This window comes from Narcine bancroftii, chromosome 3 (assembly GCF_036971445.1).
Source record: "Narcine bancroftii isolate sNarBan1 chromosome 3, sNarBan1.hap1, whole genome shotgun sequence".
Taxonomy (NCBI): domain Eukaryota; kingdom Metazoa; phylum Chordata; class Chondrichthyes; order Torpediniformes; family Narcinidae; genus Narcine; species Narcine bancroftii.
The window spans coordinates 60,697,840-60,715,871 of NC_091471.1; the positions used below are offsets into that span (position 1 = coordinate 60,697,840).

General features: G+C 35.3%; 1 protein-coding gene across 3 annotated transcripts in view; it reads right to left on the reverse strand.

Annotated features, from left to right (window-relative positions):
* Positions 1–18,032, reverse strand: part of kiaa1328 (KIAA1328 ortholog) — a 204,220-nt gene that overhangs the window by 158,900 nt on the left and 27,288 nt on the right. For all 3 annotated transcript variants that reach the window (XM_069924120.1, XM_069924118.1, XM_069924121.1), the window contains one exon: positions 4,134–4,249. In XM_069924120.1, the coding sequence (XP_069780221.1) occupies positions 4,134–4,249 (116 nt within the window). The remainder of the gene's footprint in view (positions 1–4,133; positions 4,250–18,032) is intronic.

Consider the following 18,032-nt stretch of genomic DNA (forward strand, 5'->3'; position numbering starts at 1 on the left):
TCCCTCAGAGGTTTTCTTTCCAACAATTTCTCTATCACTGATGAAGGCACATGGTAATTATCTGGCTCATTCCCCCTGTGCTCTAGGAATAAAGGTACCACATCTGCTGGACCTCTCCCAAGGCTAAAAACTATTTGAAAATTTCTGTCAAAGTCCCAACAATCTCATTCCATGACTCCCATTGATGCCTGAAATACACATCATCAGGCCTAGCAAATTTATTAACTTTTAATTTATTAACATGTGGTTAGTTTGCAGGTGCAACAAGTAATAAAGAAGGAAAATGGAATTCTTCCCACGGGCAGTGAGAATGCTGAACAACCAAAGGAACTGCTCACACTAACCAACCGAGACTTTCATATTTACAAAACAATATCTATTTATATATTTATTTGTAATATGTGAGTACTTGTCCTGCACAAGTATTATTTGTCTGTATAGGTGTTATGTTTGATTGTGTGTCTGCATGTTTTGCAACAAGGACCAGAGAAAGCTGGGGTGTAAATCCCACACTCCCGGTAAGAAATTTGTACATTCTTCCCATATCTGCATGTTTTCCCCAGGGGCTCTGGTTTCCACCCACTGTTCAAAGCGTACCAGGGGGAGTGTAGGTTAATTGGGTGTAAATTGGGCAGCATGGACCATTGGGCTGAAATGGCATGTTACCATGCTGCATGTCTAAATTTAAAATTTAAATTTAATTCCTGAGGTGTGGGGTTTAGCCTGAGAAGAGATCAAGTCCCCTGGGACTATAATCACTGGAATTCAGGGGATCTCGTAGAAACAAAATTATGAAAAGGATGGATAAAAAAACAGAAAAGTCATATCCACTCGTAAATAAAATAAGAACGAGGAGACACAGCCCCACAATATGGGGAAATAGATAGCTAATAGAGATGAGAAGGAACTGCTTTTCCCAGTGTGATGGATTATATCATATTTTTTATTATTTATAGATATGTTTTTGAAGGAGATAGATTGTGACATTTGTGTAGGTCACAAACAAACAAAAACTTCACAAAACAGATCTCATTTAAAATGCAAGACCTTTGCTCAAACCAGACACTCCAGGCCCAGTACCTTTATAAAGATAATACAAACTGCTTTGCTAGAGGTTTTCAAAGGGAGTTCAAATAGAAGATCCCAAGCTCAAAAGACTTCACAAGTAGATGTTAATTGGACATGCTGTGGAGCAATAGATTATTGTTTTGAACGCAACAGATGAACAGGTTCAGAAGTTTGGGTCTGGTGCTGTTGGCTGTTTTCTGTCTGCTTACAGACAGAAAGTCAAGTGGTTTTTTGCAGAGAGAGAGAGAGAGAGAGAGAGAGAGAGAGAGAGAGAGAGAAAAGACCAAACAGGCTTTCAGAGAGAGAGAGAGAAAGAAAACTAGTTTTCTGCAGTGGCTTTTGGAGGCTGCAGCATGGCAAGCTGGCAGCTCGTTTAAACCACATTTTGAAAACAGGCTGAGTTCTGAGTTCAGCCTGTTCAAAGCCCTTGTAGTCCATACAAGAGGAAATGGTTGGCTAGAGTGTTTCACCTGAAATAAGGGAAACAAAAGAAACTCTGTGGTGACCTGCAGAAGATGTTATCATTTTGAAAACCCCGATGGGGCAAGTTTCTTCAGCAAGACACTGAAGTGGCTGATTGGAGGGAATCAGTTTGTGTGTGTCCAATGAGCAACAAATTTCTCTCCGAAACTGACAAGAACCTTTGTGAATGTTAAATTCTGTGCACAGTATAAGACGACTTAGTCAAGCATTGACTACAAGACTTCAGACATCATATTACAACTGCAAAAGACATTGCTGAGACCACACTTGGAAAAATGTGTGTCATTCTAGTCACTTAGCCATAGGAAGCATGTAATTAAGCTGAAAAGGGTGCAAAAAAGATTCACATGGATATTACCAAGACTAGATAACTTGAGTTATAAAAAAGAGGCTAGATGATCTGGGGATTATTTCCCTGGAACGGAGGCTGAAGGGTGATCTTAGAGGTGAACTTGGAGGAGTGAGAAGTGAGATTGGACTGTAAATCAAACAACTTTTCTGAACTTATACACATTACATACATGTTCGCTTAGAATTAGAAGGGGGTTATGTTAGGTTAAGTAAATAGTTATGTTAAAGTTTGATCCTGTTTTTATGTTTAAAGAAAATTTAAAATTACTTTTGTTTAAGTAACCATTTGTCTTGGTGAATTTCTATTGCTGCTGGGTTTTGGAGTCCTCTGGGCCCGTAACATCAGAGAGTAGCAAATCTGTGCAATTCACTGCCCAAGGAAGCAACGGAGACTACTTCATTAAATATATTTAAGATAGCTACGTTTGCATTATGGGGAAAAGGCAGATAGAGGAGCTGAATCCATGTCCATATCAGCCATGATCTTATTAACTGACAGAGCAAACTCAATATGCAAGTAGGCCTTCTCCTGCTCCTAGTTCTTGTGTCCTTATATTTAAGGCATCCGTTGCTGTTTGTTAATAGGGATTTTTTCTTGGGATTCCATTATTACCCTCCCTGTATTCTCAACTATAATGTCCTTCTCCATAATGAAAACAAATAGGAATAATTCAGTTAAATTATCAAATCTAGCTCCAGCATAGATTGCCACTTTGGTCCTTAATGGGTTCTACTTTTTCTTCCTCATTACCCGATTCTTCTAAATATACTTATAATGGGTTGAGATTTTCCAGTTTTGGAGGGCACTTCTTTTTAAGGGTGATTGTTGGCCTTATGGTAAATGTACAATTTTAAGAGGCTGCCAAAAGAATTGATGAGGACAGGGCAGTAGGCATTGCTATAGTTCGCATTGACAAAGTCCCATGTGGTAGGCTGATCCAGAAGGTTAGATCACATGGGATCCAGAATGACCTACCAAAATGGATACAAAATTCCCTGATGAAAGAAGTGAGTGGATGGTCATGGAAGATAGTTTTTCAGATTGGAATCCTATGATCAGCAGTTTCAGTTTATCATACACAGTATATAGACCTAGCAATATAAGTACACATTTCCAAAATAGTAGCAACATAGATAGATGTAGTTGTGAAAGCTGTGTTTGGCGTGCTGCCTTCAATGGTCAAGCATTGACTACAAGACTTAGGACATCATATTACAACTGCAAAAGACATTGCTGAGACCACACTTGGAAAAATGTGTGTCATTCTAGTTACTTAGCCATAGGAAGCATGTAATTAAGTTGAAAAGGGTGCAAAAAAGATTCACATGGATATTACCAAGACTAGAGAGCTTGAGTTATAAAAAAGAGGCTAGATGGTCTGGGGATTATTTCCCTGGAACGGAGGCTGAAGGGTGATCTTAGAGGTATATGAAATCACGGGAGCATAAATAAAATGAATGGTCAGCCTTTTTTCCCAGGATAGGTGAGTCTAAAACTAAAGGCACAGATTTAAGATGAAGGGAAAAAAATTAAGGTGGACCTAAAACGTAACATTTTTCCAGCAGAGGGTGGTGAGGTGGTGAGGCAATGGAACAAGATGCCCGTGCCAATCATGATGCCTAATTATATTAATCCCATCTGCCCACACATGTTCTATGTCCATCCATTCCCTAGGTGTTCATGAGCCTGTATAAATGCCTCTTAAACCTCACAACTGTATCTGTTGCCATCATCCCAACCACCCCCCCCACCTGCCTTGCACATCTCCTTTAAACTCTCCCCCCCCGCCCCAGTCTTAAACCTGTGCTCTCAAGTATTTAATATTTCCATCAAGGGAGTATGACCAACTACCCTATCTTTGCCTCTCATACTTTATTTACTCTATCAGATTTCCCCTCAGGTGCCGACGCTCCAGAGAAGGCAATCTAATTTGTCCAACTTCTCCTTGGACCTAATACATTCAAATCCAGCCAACATCCTGGTGAAATTTCTGTGCACTCTCTCCAAAGCCTTCACATCCTTTCTGTAATATAGCAACCAAAATTGCAGACAATAAATTTTTCTCTTACCTTTTTCTTTTACAGCCAAGCTATGGAACTGCAGTAGCTCTGCATTCCATCCAAGATTTGTCAAACCATATCTGCACCAAATTTGGAATTCAGTTAAATTCTACCATATTTTTGGAATTTAATATTTTCAAGTTTAAAACTATTAGACAAGTTAAGGATATCTTCCCGTTCAGTTACAATGAGGTCATTCTGATCCTCCAAATCTTTTATTTTCTTCTCAAAAGATTCCTGTTCAGCCTTTAATCGTTCTTTGGTTTCTTCTTTCTCTTCACTTACCCTAAATAAACAAGAGTATAAAATGTATACTTTATGTGGCAAAAGCAAACAAGAGTTATTATTTAACAAACAGAGTTATTATCTAATTATTTTCCAGTATTGGATTTGCAGGTATTCTAGTCAACATTTAATGAAACTGATTAGCTTAGTTCCTGAAAAATCCATTATATTGCAATTATAGTTACTGATATTTAAGACAAAGTTGTCTTAATTCTTGAGACATGATAAATTCGAAGTACATTACAATCGAACAAATACTGGCTTTACCAGCAACAACCCCATTCAATTTTTAAAAAAATTCTAATCTTCACTCTGATCTTTTCCAAGAATACATACAACCTTCATGCCAACGAAAATAGTTTCTATCCATTATAACAAATTTTCTACAACTTTGAACACTTCAATTAAATTTATCCTTAATCTTCCCTGCTCAAAAAAACACTCATTTTTTTAAGCCTTTCCCCATACCCCAAGTCCTTCATTCTTGATACAATAAATCACTTGAGCAAAGTCACTGACATTCTTCTATGCAGAATTGAACACAATACTGCAGTGGAGATCTAACAATCAATGTTTAAGGACAACTTTATTGTATTTGTTCTCTCCATTTACTACAAGGCCAAGGAACCAATCTGCTTTAACAATCAACTTGCTGCCATCTTCCAAAAACGTGCACACATGAAAATTCATATCTGCACACATTAAAATTCTGACATTCTTCCACAATACAGAATTTTACATATTTCCATATTAATTTCAACTATTACCTATGCTCTTATGTCATCATTCTCTCATGTCCACCTTTATACTTTTCAAGTTCTTGATTGTCAAGTCAAGGTATTACATCATTACTTCAAAAACTTCAATCAAATTCATTCACCTTGGTATACCTTCAACAAATAACAAATTTGATCTGTCCCCCAATTTGGCAATTTTTTGTATCTTAGTCTTTAATGAAAGTTCCCCCAAAACTGACTATCCTACAGTAAACTCAAGAATGCTGGAAAAACTCAGCAGGTCACACAGCATTCTTTATGTAAAAAGATACACAACCAACAGTTCTGGCCTGAGCCCTTCATCAAGGTACGAGAACAAAGTAGATAGGCGCCTGATTAAAATAGTGGAGGGGAGAGGCAAGGTTTAAGGTTGTCCACTGCAATAGCGGGGATATCCCAGTGGCCAATCCTTTCAATTCTGCTCCCCACTCCAATACCAACATGTCTGTCAATGCCCTCATGCATTGCCAAACCAAGGCCACCTCCAAATCGGAGGAGCAACACTAATCTTCAATTTGGGCACTCTCTAACTGGATGCCATGAACGTTGACTTCTCTGTCTTGCGTTAGACCCCTCCCCTCTCTCCTTTCCTCCAGCTCTCCACTTTTTCCTTCTCCATTCAGAAAGCTATCCCCTTCCCCCATCTCTTCTCAGCATCTTTTCTCTTATGCCCTCCCACCCATATCCACCTTTAACCCATGCTTGTGGGCCTGTGCTCCTTCCTCTATGCCTTGCCCCACCAACTTATTTAGGTGCCCACCTGCTAACTTGATGAAGGCTTCAGGCCTGAAAAGTTGGTGATGCATCTCTATCTACATTAAGCTTGCTAAGTTTCTCCAGTATTTTTATGTAAACTATAATCAGTGTCTCCAGACTTTCTTGTTTTACCGAACAGTTGCATCCAAAGGGTGGCTCTGCAAAACAATTTTTCTCACAATAAAAATAGCATCCTGATTTCAAATCCTCTGAATTTCACATCTCTCGTCTTCAATCCCCAGTTATCTGATATGTCTCACTGAAATTTTATATTATTCCCTTCAAAGTAGCAGTTTCCTCTGTGGGAATAAAGGAATTTCCTTTATATACTTTTCCACGTGTTCTTTAGTACATAAATTTTCTCTCCCCACACACTATAAAAACCATGGGCAAGTATAAATTCTTTCTTGATGGTCTTTTCACTTTACTAAAAAGACAAAAGATGTTCCTGGCAATCAGGATAATATCACTGTAGCTTGCAGCAGCTCCTTTCCCACCTGATCTGTGCTGTACGGTTGCATGAAAAAAATGCACATCATTTTGCAAATCTCTTAATCATATCCTAAAGTGGCCATAGGAAAGAATGCAAGGATATTAACAGTAGAAAATATAAAAGGGAAAACGGCAAAGGGAGAGTAGAACATGGAAGAACACTTAAAATTAGGTTAACGGGAGACTAAATGAGGAGAGAATGAGAAGAAAATTATAAAATCAAAAATACAAAAAACTCTCAAGGCAATGACCAAGTGAGGTACAAAAAGATACCTCTGGCAAATTGTTTTCAACAAATTTGTAGCACCATGCTGTAATTCTTGTTATATTTCAGTACATATTTTTATATTTGAAATTCAATGATTTTTGTCATATTATTGGCAAAGCCAGAAGTCACGACTAAGAGTAATACCAAATGAATGGGTTCTTAGTGAAACCATACCTTCTTTACCAAACATCCAACACTAGGTGGCACTGACACCTTTTGCTTCTGGCCTTCATTCTTTATCAATTTTTGATCATTGTTTAACAAGGCTCAAGTCAGTCGTGGAAAGAGCAAATAAATTATTAATTTCAGAATTTTTCCTAGTGCACTACAAAGGTAATGCTATGAACTGTAACCCCTATCACAATTTCATGATATTATTTCATGGTCAGAAAGAACTAATCAATATGTTTTGCCATCAGTGTCAAACACCATGACCACCTTTGCCAGCACTCCTAAATTCTGCCATGTTCTTTCCAGTTTCCTTCCACCTGTATATGTGAACATCAATCACATTCATACACAAATCCCAGTCCACTTTCTATCATTGGTTCTTTACTGCATATTATGATTAGACTGCAAAATGTTCCCAAGTGATCGGATTGTGTGGACCAGCAAAAAATAGACCATTAAAAAGTCTCCATATTTCCATGTCATAGAAGAAGTCCATTTCAACTCAGCATCCAAGTCCCAAGCACCAAGTTCAAACTTACTGTCAAATATATCAGAGATAAAGTGATAGACATTGTTTTGCAAACAGACCAGTACATTTGTCAAATCTTCATATACTCATTCATAGTACAAGTCAGTACAAGAAGAGCAAAGTTATAGAGAGACATCAGTTGGTATGAAGCAGAATCATTTAACAAAATTTGAGTCCAGTGGGAAAGAAACTGCCCTTGAATCAGGTGGTATGTGACCTCATAGTTGTGAATTTTCTTCCTAATAGGAGGAGGTTGAAAAATGTGTTGCCAGGTATGATGAGACTTTTAATCTCTTGTCTGATTTTCCAAGGCAGCAAGTTGTAGGTGAAGTCGATGGAGGGGAGGAGTGTATGTGATAACCTGGAAATGTATCAAGCAGTGATACATCCCATAAGGATGCTTTCCCTGTTGCACCATTAGAGGTAGCTAAGGGATGCAGGTAACATGCTAAATTTCCACAAGCTTCTGAGAAAGTAGACGTGCTGGTACTCCTTCTCAGCCTTTACATTGACATGAGTGGACTGGAAATGTTTATCCGGAGGACTTTGAAGCTGTTGCCAATCTCAAAATTTCCAAAAACCGAATTCCATGGCTTGTTCTGATTCTAATTTCCACCTCAGCACCATTTTTTTTTTCACACCATAAACCACAGACCATACACATACATTTTCCTTTCCAATATATACAGTGTCATTTTCTTCCCCCCCTCCTCCAATCCCACCCTCCCTACCTCCCCCCATCCATTTAAAGTACAAAATCTAAGATACATTAAACCAGTCAAACAATGTTGTCATTCAATAAAAATAAACAAGAAATTCCACTGAGTCAATTCTTTTCATTTCCTTCTCCTTTCGTTAATTTAGGTGGTAAATGTCCCCGGTAGGTTTTCTCTATTGTGTTTCATGTATGGCTCCCATATTTGTTCAAGTATTTCAATATTATTTCTTAAACTATATGTTATTTTTTCTAATGGAATACATTTATTCATTTCTATATACCATTGTTGTATTCTCAAATTATCTTCCAATTTCCAGGTTGACATAATACATTTTTTTGGTACGGCTAGAGCTATCTTAACAAATCTTTTTTGTGCACCATCCAAATCAAGTCCAAATTCTTTGTTTTTTTTTGTTACTTAGGAGGAAGATCTCTGGGTATTTTGGTATATTGTTTTCTGTAATTTTATTTAATATCTGGTTTAGATCTTCCCAAAATTTTTCTACTTTCTCACATGTCCAGATTGCATGAATTGCTGTTCCCATTTCTTTTTTTACAATGAAAACATCTGTCAGATACTGTTGGGTCCCATTTATTTAACTTTTGAGGTGTAATGTATAGCCTGTGTATCCAGTTATATTGTATCATACGTAACCTCGTATTTATTGTATTTCTCATCGTTCCAGAACATAACTTCTCCCATGTTTCCTTTTTTATCTTTATATTTAAATCTTGTTCCCATTTTTGTTTAGTTTTACCATTTGTTTCCTCATTCTCCTTTTCTTGCAGTTTAATATACATATTTGTTATAAATCTTTTGATTATCATTGTATCTGTAATCACATATTCAAAGTTACTTCCCTCTGGTAACCTCAGACTGCTTCCTAATTTGTCCTTCAAGTAGGATCTCAATTGGAAATATGCCAGCACTGTATCTTGAGTTATATTGTATTTATCTTTCATTTGTTCAAAGGATAATAATCTATTTCCTGAAAAACAATTTTCTATTCTTTTGATCCCTTTTTTCTCCCATTCTCTAAAGGAAAGGTTATCTATTGTAAAAGGGAGTAACTGATTTTGCGTCATTATTAGTTTTGGTAATTGGTAATTTGTTTTATTCCTTTCTACATGAATCTTCTTCCAAATATTGAGCAGATGATGTAATACTGGAGAACTCCTACATTGTACCAATTTTTCATCCCATTTATATAATATGTGTTCAGGTATATTTTCCCCTATTTTATCTAGTTCTAATCTAGTCCAATCTGGCTTTTCCCTTGTTTGGTAAAAATCTGATATATTTCTTAATTGTGCAGCTCCATAATAATTTTTAAAGTTTGGCAGTTGTAAGCCTCCTTGTTTATACCATTCTGTTAATTTATCTAGTGCTATCCTCGGTTTCCACGCTTTCCATAAAAATTTCCTTATTATTTTCTTTAACTCCTTGAAGAATTTCTCTGTCAAGTGTATTGGCAATGCCTGAAATAGGTATAATATCCTTGGGAAAATGTTCATTTTAATACAGTTTATCCTTCCTATTAGTGTTAATGGTAAATCTTTCCAATGCTCTAAATCGCCCTGTAATTTTTTCATTAGTGGATAATAATTGAGTTTATATAGATGGCCGAGGTATCTAGATACCTAGTTTATATAGATACCTAGATATCTTATTACTTGCATTTGCATCTGAATAGTGATTCCTTCTTAAATTTTGAGAAATCCGCATTATTCATTGGCATTGCTTCACTTTTATTTACGTTAATCTTGTAACCCGACACTTCTCCATATTCCTTCAATTTCTTATATAATTCTTTTATTGATAGTTCTGGTTCTGTTAAGTATACTATAACATCATCCGCAAGTAAACTGATTTTATATTCCTTGTCTTTTATTTTTATCCCTTTTATATTATTTTCTGTTCTTATCAATTCTGCTAGTGGTTCTATAGCTAACGCGAACAATAAGAGTGATAGTGGGCATCCCTGCCTTGTTGATCTGCTTAAGTTAAATTGCTTTGATATATATCCATTTACTGTCACTTTCGCCAATGGCCCCTTATATAATGCTTTAATCAAATTAATATACTTCTCTGGTAAACTGAATTTTTGCAATACTTTGAATAAATCCATTCTACTCTGTCAAAGGCCTTCTCTGCGTCTAAAGCAATTGCTACTGTTGGCGCTTTACTCCCTTCTACTGCATGAATTAAGTTAATAAATTTACAAATATTGTCTGTTGTGCGTCTTTTTTTAATAAATCCAGTTTGGTCTAGATTTACCATTTTAGGTACATATCTGCTAATCTGTTTGCTAATAGTTTAGCTATTATCTTATAATCTGTGTTAAGTAATGATATTGGTCTATATGACGCTGGTGCGAGTGGATCTTTCCCTTGCTTTGGTATTACTGTAATTATTGCTGTTTTACATGAATCTGGTAAGCTTTGTGTTTTGTCAATCTGGTTGATTACTTCCAGGAGGGGAGGAATTAATAAATCTTTAAATGTTTTATAGAATTCTTATGGGAATCCATCCTCTCCTGGTGTTTTATTATTTGGTAGTTTTTTTTATTATCTCTTGTATTTCTACTATTTCAAATGGTTCTGTTAATTTATTTTGTTCCTCTATTTGTAATTTTGGTAGTTCAATTTTAATTAAAAATTCATCTATTTTGCCTTCTTTCCCTTCGTTTTCAGTTTGGTATAATTGTTCATAGAATTCTCTAAAGTTTTAATTGATCTCCGATGGATTATATGTGATTTGTTTGTCTTTTTTCCTTGATGCCAATACCATTTTCTTAGCTTGTTCTGTCTTAAGCTGCCATGCTAGAATTTTGTGCGTTTTTCCCCTAGTTCATAATATTTCTGTTTTGTCTTCATTATGTTCTTCTCCACCTTATATGTTTGTAGTGTTTCATATTTTATTTTTTTATCTGCCAATTCTCTTCTTTTAGTTGTATCTTCCTTCATTGCTAATTCTTTTTCTATATTTACTATTTCCCTTTCCACTGCTCTGTTTCCTGATTATAGTCCTTCTTCATCTTGGTTACATAACTTATTATTTGCCCTCTAATGAACGCTTTTAAACTTATCTTTCACTGATTCCGTATTTATTTCAAAGTACATTTTAATTTGTCTTTCAATTAATTCTCTAAAATCCTGCCTTTTAAGTAGCATGGAGTTTAATCTCCATCTATACATTCTTGGAGGGATGTCCTCTAACTCTATTGTCAATATCAAGGGTGAATGGTCCAATAATATTCTAGCTTTATATTCTGTTTTTCTTGCTCTATCTTGCATACGAGCTGATAACAGAAATAGGTCTATTCTTGAGTATGTTTTATGTCTACCCGAATAATATGAATATTCCTTTTCCTTTGGGTGTTGTTTCCTCCATATATCCAAAAGTTGCATTTCTTCCATCGATTTAATTATAAATTTGGTTACTTTGTTCTTTCTGTTAATTTTTTTCCCAGTTTTATCCATATTTGAATCCAAATTAAGGTTGAAATCCCCTCCTATTAATATGTTCCCTTACGTATCTGCTATCTTCAAAAAAATATCTTGCATAAACTTTTGATCTTCTTCATTAGGTGAATATACATTGAGTAGATTCCAAAACTCCGAATATATCTGACATTTTATCATTACATATCTCCCTGCTGGATCTATTATTTCCTCTTCTATTTTAATTGGTACATTTTTACTGATTAATATAGCTACTCCTCTTGCTTTTGAATTATACGACGCTGCTGTTACATGTCCTACCCAATCTCTCTTTAATTTCTTGTGCTCCAATTCAGTTAAATGTGTTTCTTGCACAAATGCTATATCAATTTTTTTCTTTTTTCAGTAAATTTAGCAGTTTATTCCTTTTGATTTGGTTATGTATTCCGTTAATATTTAAAGTCATATAGTTCAACATAGCCATTTCATACTTTGTTTATCTTCCCTTTCCGTTTCTCCATCATCACCTTTCCTTCTTATCCATTTCTGCTTTCTTGTTTTGAACACTTTATAATAAAGATTTCAATTTTCATATGTAACAAAGGTCACTCTTTTAATTCCCTCCTTATTCCCTTATTAATTCTTATCTATACTCCATATATTTTCCTCTAAATACGGATACATTCATGTATACACACATATACATACACATCTACACATATATATTTATATATATATATATATATATATACCCATATACACACATACATATAGTTCGTGGTCATTTTTACTCTCATTACATGTCTTCATCTCTCTGCTTGTTTTGTAGTTGTTCTGCAAATTTTCATGCTTCCTCTGGATCCGAGAATAGCCTGTTTTGTTGCCCTGGAATAACTATTTTAAGTACCGCTGGGTACTTTAACATAAATTTATATCCTTTTTTCCATAAGATCGTTTTTGCTGTATTGAACTCCTTCCTCTTCTTCAGGAGTTCAAAACTTATGTCTGGATAGAAAAAAAAATTTTGACCTTTGTATTCCAGTGGCTTTTTGTCTTCTCTTATTTTCTTCATTGCTTTCTCCAATATATTTTCTCTTGTTGTATATCTTAAAAATTTTACTAAAATTGATCTTGGTTTTTGCTGTGTTTGTGGTTTCGGGGCTAATGTTCTATGTGCCCTCTCTATTTCCATTTCTTCCTGTAATTCTGGTCTTCCTAGGACCCTGGGGATCCAATCTTTTATAAATTCTCTCATATTCTTGCCTTCTTCATCTTCCTTAAGGCCCACTATCTTTATATTATTTCTTCTATTATAGTTTTCCATTATATCTATCTTCTGAGCTAACAGCTCATGTGCCTCTTTAACTTTTTTATTAGATTCTTCTAATTTCTCTTTTAAGTCCTCTACTTCCATTTCTATGATTATTTCTCGTTTTTTCAAATTATCCACTCTTTTTCCTATCTCTGATATGACCATTTCTATTTTATTCATTTTTTCTTCTGCATTCTTAATTCTTTTTATCTCATTAAATTCTTGTAATTGCCATTCTTTCACTGATTCCATATATTCTTTAAAAAAATATATATCCATTGTCTTGCCTTTCTCTTCTTCCATTTCTTTCTGTTCTTCTTCTTCCTCTGGGTTGACCATCTGTTGTTTCCTTGTTTTCTTTTTACCCTCTTCTTTCTTGTTGTCGTTATTTTCTGTGTTCTGCACCTGCTGCTGTGTTGCAGGTGTCTCTCTCAGCTGTGGAGATCGACTCCGCAGCTGTTCCTCCCTCCCGTCAGTGTGTTTTTTTTCATGCGCAGTTGCGCACTTTTACTCGGCTCTGCAAGCCATTTTTGAGGTCCCAAGCCCGGGACTTCCACTGACCTGAGGGAGCGGGCTTCTCTCTCCGCGGCGGGCCTCCTCGGACAGGTAAGGCCTTCACCTTCTTCCGACGTTCTTTCTTCTTCTCTTCTTCCCGTTGTTTTCGACTTTTCTCTCTTCGCTGCCATTTTCTTCTCACCTTTATTTTTACTTTGTTTTAAATTTTAATCTTGTACCTTTGTGTTTTGTGCATTTTTTTAAACTTTTCGGGAGAGGGCTGGAATTCCCTGACCGGCCACTACTCCATCACGTGACTCCCCTCTCCTCAGCACCATTGATGCAACTGGGAGTGAGCTCCACCCCCTTCCGGAAGTCTGTAACCAGATCCTTCATCTTGCTGACATTGATGTTGTCCTGACAGCACCTTAAGACCTTCCAGCTTTCTTTAATCCACCTAGATGGTTTGGAATCCTGCATATGACAATGGTATCATTCACAAATTTACTGAGAGTTGGAATACTGTTTGGTCACACATTAATGCTATACAGTGATGTTCCAGTATCAAGGACGATCACAGAGAAGGCGTTGTTACCAATCCTTGTTGATCGAGACCAGAGAGATAGAAAGTCATTCAGATTTTAGATTTATTGTCAGAGTACATATGTGACATCACATTCAAGCCCGAGATTCTTTTTTTGTGGGCACGGCAGAATTACCACTAATTGGTAGTGCAAAATATCTGTCTACAACATATACATGTAAATAAAGAACCGTAAAAAGAAAACAAATCTAAACAAATTGTGCAATACTGAGAGAATTAAAAAAATCAATAAAGTGCAAAAGTAAGAGTCCTTAAATGATCCTTGATTGATTTTGTTGTTGAGGAGACTGATGATGGAGGGGTAGCAGCTGTTCCTGAACCTGGTGGTGCAAGTCCTATAGCACCTTTATCTCTTTCCTGATGGCAGAAGCAAAAACAGATCTTGTGCTAGGTGGTGTAGATACTACAACAGCAGCATTTGGTGAGTTTGTTTGGTACTATTGCATTGAAAGTGGAGCTATAGTCAATGAATACTAGTCTGACACAAGTGTCCCTGTCCAGGTGTTCTAGGGCTGTGTCTAAGACAGCTGAAAAAGCAATTCAAAACAACCTCACTCCCCTCAAGTTTTTTTCCCAGATACATATAATGGGCAATTTTGTTCTAAACTAAAGAATAACACACAACAGTATGATAGGGGAAGAGAACCCCATGAGAAACCCACAAGATCAGAGGAATCTCCATACTATAGACAAGGTTGATGTTTTTCCATGGCAACTAAAAAAGTTACAATTTGTAGACAGCAGAACTGCCTCTCATGTTCTTGACTACTATCACTCAAAATTATTAACCTACTGGTAAATGCCACTTGTATCCACCTCACATCCTCATTCACTTCGTCAATTACAATTGCCTTTCCACTCTAGCCTGGTAATACACAAAGAGTTCAGGCAAAATAGTCAGTTTCTTAAAAGAAATGGTAGGTGGTATTGAAGGAGCAATGTTTAGAAATTTGGTCGTTTCAGCAGTTATGGTAAATATGCATAGTTTTATAATTTAAGTCTTAGGATATTGGAATATACAAAGGAACTGCTAGAGTTAAGTATTACAATTGGAATATTAAGATAATGCAGTAAAGTTAGAATATGGCACATAACCTTTAGCATAAATTCAGTTTCTCTCAATCTTTGTAATTCAGAAACAATGCAAGTGCAGATAAAGAGAGGAGTTGTAAGAAAAAAAATATTTCCAACCCTTTTATGCTGGGATTTGAATTTGCTCTTTACAACAAAACCAACTTTGTTCCCTTAACCAAATAATACTGATGGTGAGCAATCATTTGGTTTATAAATACCATCAATACATTTACTGCAGATCACTATTCTGGTTTACAATCTCTTAAGCAATTAAGAAGAATCTTTTAGATGTTATTATTTATCTTCAAGTTGCACCATAAATCCTAAAGCAACTTCTGGATGAGTTTTAAGATAAATAAGTAATATTTCTCAATAAGCAATACTGAACTAATTTCAGTCTTCAAAATTAAACAAATAACTTCGCTTGAGCTGGATTTTATATTCTATTCAATATTACAACAGGAATGTAGACAATAATCTAAAAAAAATCTATATAAATTGAATTATTTTTCATTACTTAAAAAAATTGAAGATGATTTTTTTTAATGGAAAACTTTACCTTTAACATTGATAGGATGGGTTAACTGTATAAAGATGAATATATTTCCAAGAATTCAATATCTTTTTCAAACTTTACCTATATTACTGCCACAAATGTTTTTTCAAGAATTAAATAAATATGTAATGAAATTTCTTTGTAAAGGTAAAATGTCAAGAGATTAACATGGAAATATGAATTGGGAGGCTTACAACTTCCAAACTTTCGGAACTATTACCAAGTGACTCAAATGAGATTCCTTACCTCTCTCTTTGAAGGAGTAGAAAAACCGGCATGGGTCAAAATAGTTAAATAAAATAGGAGAGGAATTTATATATAAAATAGGATTCAAAATTATTAATTGGGGTTAAAAAGACACCATTGTTGAAACACTAGATTACTGTTTGGTTAAGATAAAAGATGAAATTGGAATAAAAGGAAATACATTGTCTAAGATGTCCTGATTGATAATCAGCTTGTACCTTTTTCAAAGGATAACCGATTTTTAACTATCTGTTTACTAAGGGTATTAAAAATATCAAAGATTGTTATGAACAAGGCCAATTGAAGTCATTTGAATAATTGAGGATTAATATGGAATACCTAGCAACACTTTGTTCCGTTATTTCCAATTGAGAACATACTTAAGGGAAAAGTTAGGTTTAGAAATGTGGTTACCTCTTTGTCGTGAGTTGGAAACTCTGATTACGAGAGGAAATACCAAAAAAATTACTTCTGCAATATATTTTTTATTGCAAAAAGGAACTATTAAACAGGGAGTGCATAAATCTAGACAAAATTGAGAGCTGGATCTGAATATTATAATTGATATGCAAAGATGGTTAGATCATATTAATGTAAGATATAGATTAGTTCATTATAATTTTTTACATCACTATACTTAACACCACAAAAATTGAATATAATGAAATCAGATATTTCAGATCAATGTTTTAGGTGCGGTGAAGAGATAGGCATTTTCTTGCATTCAACTTGGTCATATTCCAAAGTACAACTCTTTTTTGGTGGATCTATGAAATTTCTTAGAATATGTTACAGGTATAGTACTTCCATTAAACGCGGATTTATTTTTATTGAAAAATATAGAAGGAACAAGACCCAAATTAAAAGTTTCAATATATCAAATGAAATTTGCTAAAATAGCATTGGCAGTAGCAAGGAAATATATTGCAATGACTTGAAAATCAGACTCATATTTAGATAATGGGAAGAAGGATTGCAGAAATTCAAAGTTACATACAATTTGAGAAATAAATATCCTATATTTACACGTATTTGAAACCGGTATACACAAATTTTAGGTATAAATATGTAGAAATGTTCTTCCAGCCTCTTCAAATGAAAACGATCAGATAAAATTTGTTGAGTTCCAATGTGTTGGGGAGTGAAGCTCTGGGAAATCCATGATACTAGTGTTTCTCTTTTTCTTCTTTTTATACTGTATATAATTCTTTATATACAAATATATTATTATTCTTTATGGGGGGGTGAGAGCTTTAGAGAGGTTGGGGTTATAACCATCATGTAGCGATTGAACATTTCTTCAATGTAAACACATTTTATTGTATAATGATAAATCATATATGAAATTTTTAAAATAAAATATTACCAAAAAAAATTACAACAGGATCTAGAATGGAGAAATGGGCCGAGTGGCAAAACACTTATTTTATTGTATAATGATAAATCATATAATATGAAATTTTTAAAAATAAAATATTCACAAAAAAATTACAAAAAGATCTAGAATGGAAAAATGGGCCAAGGAGTGGCAGATGAAATTTAACATGTCCAAAATGTTGCATAGTGAAAAGTTAAACCAAGATAGTGTTACAAGCCCAGAGGATCCCAAAACCCAGCAGCAATATTCACCAAGACAAATAGTTACTTAAACAAAAGTTGCTTTTATCTTTAAACATGAAAACAGAATCACACTTTAAATTATCACTTTTGACTTAACCCGTTTCTAATTCTAAGCGCATGTTTATGTAATGTGTGTGTAAGTTCAGAAAGATTCTTTGGTTCACAGTCCAATCTCACTTCTCATTCCTCCAAGTTCACTGGTTGCAGGCAATTCTTATACTCTGCACAGAATTTAACATTTATAAAGTTCACCAGGCTTTGGTGCGATAAATGGTTACCGCTCAGGAAGGTTCTTGTCGGTTTGCAGAGAGAGATTTGTTGTATGATGGACACCCAGCCACTTCAGTGTCTTGCCGAAGAAATGTGCCCCCTCAGGGTTCTCCAGATGATGACCTCTTTCAGGTTATCACAGAGTACCTTTTTGTTTCTCTTATTCCAAGTGAAACATTAGACAGCCAGTCCTCTCCTCTTGCATGAACTACAAGGGCTTTGATCAGGCTGAACAAAGCACACACAACCCGTCTTCCAAAACAGAGTTGTCCACAAGCTTGCCAACTTGTCCTCTTCCAGTTCCAGTTGCTGCTGACTGTAGAACTGATCTCTCTCTCTCTGTCACACACACAAAGAAAAGCCTGTTTCTCTCTCTGCTTGCAAAACCACATGACCCTCTTAGAACATCTCCAGATAATCTGCAGCTCCAACAAAATCTTTCATCTGTTGCCT